Source organism: Dipteris shenzhenensis, chromosome 20 (genome assembly GCF_047967505.1).
Source record: "Dipteris shenzhenensis isolate YYH24624 ecotype China chromosome 20, Dip_SZ_1.0, whole genome shotgun sequence".
NCBI lineage: Eukaryota > Viridiplantae > Streptophyta > Polypodiopsida > Gleicheniales > Dipteridaceae > Dipteris > Dipteris shenzhenensis.
The window spans coordinates 46,487,197-46,498,138 of record NC_141615.1 but is presented as its reverse complement, the minus strand read 5'-3'; the positions used below and the strand labels follow the sequence as shown (position 1 = coordinate 46,498,138).

Here is a 10,942-nt window from a genome sequence, read left to right as displayed (position 1 = left end):
CTTTGTCCCATCAAATTTTCAGATCATGCCTTGAGAGAAGACTAGCTCTCCCATGAATGTCTATTACAGAAAACAGGTGCTCTTGAAGAATAAGAATATCCACCGATCTATCAACCACTAGGACTCAATGTAATTCCTTATAAAGGATCAATCTTTGCGGCTAGCTCACATAGTCTGAAACAGGAGCTTTATTCAGCTAGCTCCAAAGGGTGCCCAAGGGAAGAGGCTGGGTATTGCATATATTGGGGGAGGGCTGATTGGGCAGGCCAAGGACTTGTAGGAGGCAAAGGGGAGAATGTAAGGGCCTTTAAAGCAACTGTCTCCACACTAGGGTCATATGGTGGCAATGCTACAACCTTTGCAAGAAGACTCCAGTACATGAAGATTTGGAAGCAAAGCATTCCTAGTCCACATCCATCTGATCAGTGACTTGATCCTTGGCCTTTTGTTTAATGGCTAGCCCTCCTCCTCGCATTATTGACCACAAACATGAAGTCACAAGTGGCTATCGATAAACGGGAAAATCAGGCAAGACAAAACGGTTGAAAATGGGCAAGGATGGGGCTTGGGGGATTTTTTTTTTATTTATTTATTTTATTAATTAATTAATTTACTTATTTTTATTATTATTTTTTAAATGGGGGGGGGGGGGGGGGGGAAAGAGAAGCTGAGACGAAGCTAGGTGACTATCAGATAGGGGCAGCTCAGGTCCAGCCTATTTGGCTTTAGGACTAACCATCCAAAGTTCTTCATGTACTTTGCCGCTCTTGCCAATCGTCTTTGTCAAGCTAGTAATCCTCTCTTCATCCAGCTTCGAATCAACAACTTCCATCACTTGGCATCCATATGCATCCAGAATGTAAGCATTATACTAGAGCAAAAGAAACAAAGGCAGCTGCATCAATCACACACAGATGCTTTGTAGGAGCAAAAGCATGGTTGGACTATACACAACTCAGAAGCTGACTTGGAAAAGACTCGCATTGAATTCTCTTTTTTGCAAGCATCCACGGCTGATAATTCTGTCCTAAAAGCAACCCAATGAGAAGCCATAATGCAAACATGACAACACGCTAGACTCCACACAAGTCTATCAAAGGAGCGATTTGAGAACTCAAAATTAGTAGCCATTGTCACCTGAGCATAATTTGCCAAGGAAGAATACCCCAAAATTATCATAAATCTTCGATAAAATCTACTCCCCTAGCCACCATAAGACTTGACTTTGTGTGGCAATTAGTAATTCCCCCACTTACCATAACTAAGTATCCCTAATATATCCCAAATTCCTTGCTTGGTAGTTCTTACTACACATGAATCACTTCTGCAAATAAGTATTGATCCCTTAGAAACTCTCTTCCCAATATAAATTCCTTCATTTTGGGATCTCAACCCAACAAAGATCATATTTTATTTCGAAAAATTCCTCCGGTATCACCCAATTAATCCAACACCCTACTCAAAACCAAACTACCCTCTTGATCGCCACCGAAGAATCACGGACCAAATATATCAGAGGCAAACAAAAGGTTGTACAGAGAAAAAGTACACTCAAGGAAACGTGCAAGTGCTCATCAATACAATGATGAAGCTACTCAAGCCCACAAGGTTGCATGAAGAGTGCGATAGCGGAAACTCCCACTATTGGAGACAAACTACCAGTTTTTTGCTACACTACATCTAAGCAGCTAAGCATCGTATATTTCACGGGATGGTACAGCTAATAAGCATTGGACATGTCACCCCATCTGTCCACACTTCATATGAGTGCCCATCCCCAACCATCTAGTCACCTCCTTTTTTGCTCTTGCCACTTTGCGTCACACACAGGTTGAGATTGAACTCTTTGAAAAGCTAGATGCAATCCTTCAAAATAATCGATCGACAACCCATCTTACATATACCTTCATAAGATCTATAATATTTTACAAATTAAAAATTATTAGAAACAATTGAAAGATCAGAGGTAAGAGGGAAGACAAAATAATGAGTAAATGAGAAAAAATAAAAATAAGACAACTTGGTAAGCAAAGCTACGCTTATGTTCTCATCAATACCCAAGCATAAGCTGCCATCTAGGCTTCGAAAGATTCAAAAGACCCCATCTTCAACCAGAATCACAAGCTATATATTGATTCTTTAGGGACTAATAAGTCCTAAGGATAAAGTTCCTTACCAACCTGCATTTTTTGCAAAATATTTCAGCCATATTTTTCCTTTTCAACCTTCTATATCATGCTTTGAAAATCAATACAAGATCAGCTATCCATAGGTGTGCAGACAGAAAGAGAGACTGGCTGCTTTGTTGCCTGCTTCTCAGGGTTCCGGCTCACTACCTAGTCGAGCTTTTATTGATCTGGAGTAAGATCCTTGCAAAAAATAGTAATCACAAACAAAAAAGTCTCTAGTGGCACGCATCCACTGTCATAACAAATCTGTCTTACCATTTTTGCTGCCATTTGTTATCGAAAACTCTTAAGAACTTATAAAAGGATATGATAATTGTACAAGTGTGCAGCCACAACAGAAAATTTGTTACCAAAGGAATTGCAACATCGTCTCAAGCCAAAGGTCTCGTCTTAATTCCAGATGTAAATGATTTACAGCAGTCTTGGACCGCTTGACACAGATATTTCGCTTCAGATCTATTTGCAAAAAAATGTATCAGGCCTGCACAATTCTCTCCTTGCTCCAAATTATCCGTTGCTTCTATGGACTGATCATTTGTGTTTACATTGCACTTATTAAGCTGCTTGTCTGCACTAATGTCTTCAAACTGCTTAGTAACAGAATCAATGTCTTTTCCAGGAAAAAGTCTAGATCCAACGATTTGACAGATATTTGTTTGTAATGCCGTCAAGTCTGTATCTTGTAACCTTAGCGTTGTTAGGTCTACAATAACTGCATCAACGCTGTCCGAAGGCCCCTGCAGTAAAGAAACACATTTCAATGGATTCCAACGTTTTATACCCTTGCAAGTAGAAGAAGACATCATTCTACTGTCTTATCTAATAAGGAGGTACTTTTGTACGCAATCCCATAACAACTGCACTTTAACAATGTTTTGACAAAATCAAGAGCTGCATTACATTCATCTACCCTGAAACTTCTTGAATAACAAAAAGAGCTGGTAACATGAGATTTCCACCAGTTTCATAACCTAGACAGACTCAATGCAACAAAAAACAAGTCTGATCTGATTCCTTGCATCCTCCCCTTCTTCTAAAATTACAAATCATGTAGTCAATAAATACAGGTTGACAAGCACCTGGTCGATCCGCAAGCATGGCCACCCAAGTGCATCACAATAATTCCTGAAGGTATTTGACAAGGGATAGCGCCGACTCCAAACCTGCCGAACCAAGTAACCCCTCCTTTTTGCAAGTTCATAAGCCTAAGAATGACATCATGAGGCTGTTAGTTCGGTTTTTTATGATTGAGGATTTGAAATTAGTAGTTATGTCAATAAGTAGACTATAAATAGTTGCAGTATTTCATTGAAATGACTTGCCCAACAAGGAAATGAAACTCAGACGGAAGGATGGCTAGCATTAGAACCTGCTGAATAAAAATATGCTTTACCGGTTAGCTTGCTTCAAAGTACGCAGGGAGAAAATTGGTTGGGAACACATATGCGCCAAATGTAATAAGGAGGACAAGGGACATGCAATAGGGTATTGGCATGAGAAAGTGTTAGAAATGAACCTATACGAGGGTATCTTGCAGCATAAGACTTGAGAGCATCCCAGGAATTACACACAGAAGTGTTTAACTACAAAATCCAAAACTTCTTTCCTTGTGTGTACTTCACAACCGTGTATGTGTGTGTGTGTGCAAGCCAATAAATAAACTGTGAACCAAGAGAGAGAGAGAGCACCAACAAAATGATATATTCCCGTCCTCAATAGGTGCCCTGTGATACAAAAAATCCATGTTTGAATTCATAGCCGCGCAAAGGACCAAATTAATCTAAGGAATGAATAATTTTAACGGAAGCTTCTGGGTTGTCTAGAAGCCTCGTCTCACCGCCTCCCCTACGCTTATATCTCGCTGCCTCTGTCACTACCTCCTTTGCCGCTACCTCCTCTGTCGCTACCTTCTCTCTCTCTCTCTCTCTCTCTCTCTCTCTCTCTCTCTCTCTCTCTCTCCTAATCAGGCGACTACAGGAGCTGCATCTCCCAAAGGTCATGATTTGGGGAGTGATGAGTCTACATGAGTCCGTCAGAGGGCGAGTCCGCGCTCCTGGGGGGCTATCAGATTGGGTTGAGAGCACCATAGGGTTGAAGCAGGGTTGCCCCCTCTCACCGACTCTTTTCAGGCTATACATTGATGAGATCACATCCTTTGTTGATTGCCTAGGAGGAGAGGGCTCCCTATTGGCTGATCTGATGGCACAAATACTACTATACGCCGATGACATAGTCCTCATTTCGTCCTCAGTCGAGGGATTGCAGAAACACTTGGAGGCCTTGGAGATGTTCTGCAGAGAGAGGGACCTGACAATCAATCTTGGGAAAACCAAGGTTATGATCTTCAACACATCCCAAGCAGTGCTTCATCAACATCGACGTCGACATAGTTTCACTTACCGAGGGGAGCCAGTGGAGATAGTGCAGTCCTACACATACCTAGGGGCAGTATTCACGGGACCAGGCTTCACGATGACCCATGCCGCCAGAGCACAACTCACACGGGGAAGGGTGCCCTGGCCCGATTAGAGAGACAATGCTTCCAGGCGCATTTCCAAGATCCACCGACGAAGGGATGGCTCTTTGACACTCGTGAGACCGACTACCATGTATGCAGCACCTTTTTGGGGGAGTGACCTTTCAGCTACTGACTGGAAGGGATTTGAGAGGCTACAGGTGATTATGGGATCTAGGATGATTCGGAGTAAGCCTTCAGTTTCCCATCAGATCATACAGGCAGAGTTCGCCATGACACCTCTCCAGGTGGACGCCCTCTTCCAGACCCTGACCTTTCTCCACAGAGTTTGGGCCCTACCTCAATGGAGATTACCGGGATTGGCACTGGAGTCATCTCGACAACTGGCAGAGAGAGGCTTTGATGCAGCATGGTATGCGCGGGTGTCCACATGGTTTGATAGCCACGGTATCCAGATGTATAGGCTCCCCCCCTTTTAGGAAGCCCCTTTCAATACAGCATGGATGCACCACCGGAGCTCCTTCCACATGATGAGATTAACCATATCATACGGTTAGACCTTCTCCAGCTCCACACATCTCGGGCGGGGGGGGGGATCACGAGTTCCCCACCAAGACCCAGTTCTACCATGTCCACTTTCTGAGGACATCGGAGCAGGGCTTCATCATTAGGCCCCAGTACCTTGAGGATAGGAGAGGCTCACACACCTTGCGGATTGCTATCGGACAGATACAAGTCTCGTCCCACCCGTTGCGGATTGAGGCCGAGAGAGCGGTTGGCATACCTAGAGAGCAACGGGTCTATAGACTATGCACGATGGGGGAGGTCGAGATAGAGGAGCATTTTCTATGTGTCTGTCCGGCCTATTATGAGATCCGAGGATGATACCATTGTCTCTTTCGGGAGGGGCGATACCATTGTCTCTTTCAGGAGGGGCTCAGCTTCGGACCACTCACACGGCTGATATATTTCCCCGACCAAGTTTGCATTGGGCTCTACCTGATTGAGATGTGGAGACATAGGGATTCCCTTGTGTGGCAGGCCAGAGATCAGCTACAGTTGATGCCTCTTCATGATTGGTGTAGTTTGCTGTTCTATCTGCTGTACTTTTGGTGAGTAATTGGAGCGAGTTTTGATTCCTTTATATCTACCGTCCTCCAAGGAGACTTGCACTGGCTTGCTGTCCTATTCTTTTATTAACGTGCCACGGGTAAGGTCAACTGTCCATAGCGGGAGCTAGACACCCATCCCCTCAAAATGGTGGGTAAGAAAGAATGCAGTCAGCCCATTAGGTCTGTAAGCACCTTGGAACCCCACTAAGTACAAGCATGGCCAATTGGTTAGTGTCTCTTAATGAAGGCAAGCTATGAGGGTTCTTAAGAGGCCCTTACCTCATGGAGTCTCATGGAGTTACTGAGGCCTGTGGATTGTAAGCCTACAGGGTGTCTCCATGGAAGAGGTGATTGGAGGCTACCCAAGATTGGTGCCCTCAGGCTATCCTCTTTGTGGAAGCGCTCATTAGAATAGGAGCCTGTAGACTCTTCTTGTTTGTGCAGGACTTTGCCAAAGGAACTGTTAAAAAGCCATGCCTCTTGTGAAATTGTTAAGAGATGAGGATTTATGTGCTGTTGGATCTTTTGCATGTGGCTCTTGGATGAATGCCATGTGTCTTCATGATGAGAGGGTTTTTTGGGCCTTTTAGCCTTTCTTCAATTTAGGTTCCATCAGGTATCTCCATTAAATCGTTGAATCACTAGATCGCTCAATGGAGAAATCAGATGAGTTGGAATAAGAAGCAAAGTTGCTCCTTTCATCTAGCCCTTCAGAACTTTGTAGTCAAATGTATCGATGCCAGCCTTGCATGTATCATCAAGTACTTCACCTTAATTGAGTTTACTTCTTGCGATCACCATGGCATATGTACCTGCCAAACAACATTGTCATATAAGACTAAATCCTAAATTAAATTAGTTCTACGGGTTCATGCCTTATGTGCATTCTTTGTGAGATGTGCAAATAATTAGCGTTCTATTTCATGTTAGTGTCATCTTAATGACACAGTTCAAAAAAATAGGTAACACTAGGCACTCGCTTGGTCCTCTTACTCCTTCAGTCAATGTGGAGGTCAAAGTCAAAGAGTTGGTGTCTATATTACTGTCACAAGTCTTCCATTTACTTCTAACCTCAATGAATATATACAATCCAAATTTATGATGCTTACAAACTAAGTCTACACATTTAAGCTTGATGAAGGTGATTTTATCTCTAAAAATCCGCCCAAATGAGGGATTTAAAAGGGCAGTTTGCCCCAAACAATAAAAAACGGAAGGTCAAAGAGAAAGACCTGGAAGTCTTTCATTCTCTTATAACCTCACTGACTATATACATGGGGGGTTGGTTGATACTTCAGAGGAGGTTGATACTTCAGAGGAGGAACAAGCTGTTGGCAAAATGGCAGCAAACGGCTAGTGCCAGTAAAATATTGTCTCGTCCCTCATAACAAAGGCACTCGTACACCGTACGATGGTATTGTTTAAAAATAATCGAAGTTTGATGCTACGGGGACTACGTGAGTGCAATAAGGATCCTTTGAACAGGAAGTAAATTTGCGATTGCTACACATTATTGCGCGGTGTTGTATTCGTGGAAGGGATTAGTTTTGTCTGAAACTTCCACTTCCGTACTTGCGCTTCGTTGGATTTATGTGTTGGTATTGTAAAAGGTTGTATACAACAACAAGTCCTGTCCTTCTCAACACATCAGCAGATCAACACTCACAAAGCAAATCCGCAAAAGATGAAATGCAATTCGAGGCGTATCACAGTACCTTTCTTTCATCGGCATTCAGCCGGTGGGGCACAGCCCGACTTCCGATTTTTGCTTTACTAGGTTGTCCCCTGGATAGGCGCTCCACATCATCTAAAGTCGGTCTGACTTCAACGCAGAAAGACAGAACACCCCGAGGGCCGAGACTTTAAAACGCGTATTTTGTGAGCAAATGTATGGACCTCGTTATTGAAGCCGACAAAGCTAGTAATGGATCCGTTACGCAAAATAGGACGTACCGAGAACAGCTCGGGCAAGAAATTACATCCGATGAAATGAGGAAATTGAGAAGGAAAAGCGATGCCGAGGGGGTGAGACCTGGCAATGTTGCATTGTCGAGCGAGGTGGAAAGGCGCAAAAGGAAGCGTACCTGGAAGAGGAGGACGGAAGGCAAAGCAATGTGCAAAAGGAGCGGGCTCCGAAAAGGCAAGGAGGAGGTGGAAGGCGGAGAAAGCGATGGAAGGAGCAGGGAAGACGCCATGGCTGAGGGATTCTGGACGTGGGAGAGGCCATTCTCCCAGCAATCCAATCCGAGACGAGACCAACAACTGAGTGAGCAAAGGATAACAATTGTCAAGATTATAATTGATTCATTCATTTGCAACACCTCTCATCTCATCATTCAAACTCACAGTGTTTTTAGTGTTTATGTATGTGTAACATATAGAAAGCGCTAGATATTAAACCAAAATCGAAAGCGGCCACTTGGGAAGAAACTCTCTGGGACACTTCTTTACAAAAGTGTAACCATAGCGCTGCCTGGAAGGCAGTGCTGATAACAAGGTGGAGAATCCATTGAGGCCTTGCTCTGAATTTTGTGTTTTAGAAAACGCTTGTCTTTGCCTACATGTTGAGGACACATGTAGCCAGGTCGTTGGTTCTACACATTATGAACAAACCATGCTCACACACATATATGGTTGAGTCTATGGGAAAATGGATGAGTTGTCGTCACGTGTATCGATAACGGCAACGCAATCGACATCCCGAAAAAACCATTGGTCTATAGGAGACAAAAGAAGTTGCACCCTTGACCTTATGAAGGGACTCTCTCTCCTTCTCTCAAATTCTCAACCCTATACTCTTCCTAAACCCTAAAACCCTCACTTGGACCATACAACTCATCTTTACCCTTAAAACTCTTGAAGGAGGTGAAATTATCCATCAACCATCATGAACAAGGGTACATCAATTTTACGAGCAAAAACCTATGAGCAAGTTTATCCGAGCGTGTTTTTCAAGAGATTAAAAAAAATTGTATTTCTTTAGGAAACATGGTTTTTACATTTTTATTTCCACTAGAATTAGATCCCTTTATCATAAAAATATACAGAATTGTCACTTTCAATTTTACATAACATAAATTTTCTTCTTCGTAGACATCCTTTGTATCCATGTTATTACCTTAAAAAAGTGTTGGAAAGTAATTCCTTTAAGAAACATCCCTCATAATCACTCTCAATGTAATAATATTATACATATATAATTACTTATGGAGGACAAAAGGGGAGGGAGGAAGAAGGGAACGTGTGCAAGAAATTTGAAAAAGTGAAGAGAGTTGCAAAAAATATGAGGAAGAGGAAGGTAATAGGAGTAGGAAGGTTATAAGCTTGTGGAGGAACGTGATTTTGTGACAAATAATCAAACTACTCTAACTTTGAATGGGTATGTTAGAATGCCAAGTAGTAAAAAGGAGAAGTGGGGAAAGATTATGGGAAAAAAAAGACTCTTACAAGGATTACATTGAAATTAAAGCATGTATGCATAAATTTGAAAGCATTGTCACTCTCCTTGCCCTTTAGTAGCTTAATCTCATGAGGTTTTTCTTTAGATTTTCTTCCTTACACAAGCTTACATGTGACTGTCATTGGCTTAAGGCACTAATCTCCCCAAATGTATTGCCAAAACTCTCTCTCTCTCTCTCTCTATGCCCACCTCATAGGAGACCACCAGAGATGAGGTGTCACCTTTGACGTAGCCCATCAGATATAGAGATCGCCTTCTGCCACCGCAAGAGACAGCTCGACAGACACAAATACGAGAACTCTTTACATCTCAGCAAAGAGCTACAATGGTGCCTAGATACATGGAGCTTGGGCATGTACTTGGAGCATTAGCTTTGAGCACTTGATGCTAATTTTCTATTTTGTTTACTAGCTTAGCACTTTAGCATCCAGCAAGGGCCTTAGTGAGCCCTTTGCTTCAGCCCATCACGGCTTAGATGAGTTATTTTTTGGTCTATACTTTGTCTCATAGGCCCAAGAGGCCTCCTGCAAACATTAATACATCTCTCTCTCTCTCTCTCTCTCTCTCTCTCTCTCTCTCTCTCTCTCTCAGACACACCATGAGTAGCCCCCCCCCTCTCCCCTTTGGTAAGTTGGTATATGATGGATTTTGTAAATATTCATGATTGAATATGAGCACTTGGAATATTCTAATAAAGATCCTTTTGAATTGTTCTTTTTAGTAACCCCCACCCCTTTCTATCTCCTTTGGTAAGATGGTATATGATGGATTTTGTGAATGGCCATGATGGAATACAAACACTTAGAATATTCTAATAAATATCCATTTGAATTGATCTTTTTGCTACCCCCCCCTGTGTTCTTCTTGCTAAGCTTTTGATATACCCATGAACCTTTTTTTCCCACTTAGAGTTGGTAATCAATATCCTTGTTATGTCAATATTTTACCCTCTCCACTAGCATTATCTTTCATAATATTATGTGTAAAAAATCCCACCCTTACCTCTTTGTTGAGCTACCCCTTATGTTTGATTATTTGATTTATTTGGCACTTTTTTGGGCACCTTATTATCCCTTCTTAGTTCTCTCTCTCTCTCTCTCTCTCTCTCTCTCTCTCTCTCTCTCTCTCTCTCTCTCCCTCCCCCCCCCCTTCTCTGACTTACTTATAACCCCCCCCTTCTCTGACTTACTTATAACCGCCCCCCTTCCCCTTTTTTAAAAAACTTACTAAAATGGTCTTTTTTGCATTGATCCCTCTTTTTTCTCTCTTAAGACTCTACTGAACCCCTACATAACCCACACACTCACAACTTCTACCCAAACCCCCTTACCACAACCCCCCCATCACAACCCTGCCAACCAACCCCCAACCTCTTCTACCCAAACCCCCAATCACAACCCCGCCAACTAGCCCCCAACCTCTTCTTAAACCAACCCACCACTACCGTGCTACCCAACTTTCTCTTGCATAATGTATCATTCACTGCCTCTGACCAATGCCTTGCATGGATTACCCTTGTTCCTTTACATGCCCATTTCGGGATGGCGTCTTTTTAAACTATAAATGTTTGAGCTCAGTTTGATATTTAATCTTAACCATCCAATCCACCCCCTTTTGTAATGCAAATCAAGCCCCCTAAATACCTCCATTTGATGTGCCACCAAAATGTGACCATAATCTGAAGCTGCCCATCATATTGCACCAT

At 42.7% G+C, this 10,942-nt stretch overlaps 1 protein-coding gene across 2 annotated transcripts; it reads right to left on the bottom strand.

Moving 5' to 3' along the window:
- Nucleotides 1-2,460: 2,460 nt before the first annotated feature.
- Nucleotides 2,461-8,053, bottom strand: LOC147889744 (uncharacterized). Of its 2 annotated transcripts, none has more exons than XM_087391631.1 (4): nucleotides 7,862-8,053; nucleotides 7,493-7,595; nucleotides 3,269-3,394; nucleotides 2,461-2,926 (listed from the first exon to the last, which is right to left on the bottom strand). In XM_087391631.1, exons 1-4 carry the CDS (start codon nucleotides 8,002-8,004, stop codon nucleotides 2,561-2,563), a joined length of 738 nt encoding a protein of 245 aa, XP_087247757.1. In that variant the 5' UTR covers nucleotides 8,005-8,053; the 3' UTR covers nucleotides 2,461-2,560. The 2 variants fall into 2 exon arrangements, with proteins under 2 accessions (XP_087247757.1, XP_087247758.1); XM_087391632.1 differs by having other exon boundaries at nucleotides 7,493-7,562.
- Between the last annotated feature and the right edge of the window lie 2,889 nt (nucleotides 8,054-10,942).

Bases quoted from the DNA above. Each gene is read 5' to 3' on its own strand.
- LOC147889744 (XM_087391631.1), bottom strand. From the start codon at position 8,004: ATGGCCTCTCCCACGTCCAGAATCCCTCAGCCATGGCGTCTTCCCTGC. The intron at 7,596-7,861 runs GTACGCTTCCTT...CGTTGAAGTCAG, and splicing joins CTTCCGTCCTCCTCTTCCAG to ACCGACTTTAGATGATGTGG. The intron at 3,395-7,492 runs GTACTGTGATAC...TGTCATTCTTAG, and splicing joins TGAATGCCGATGAAAGAAAG to GCTTATGAACTTGCAAAAAG.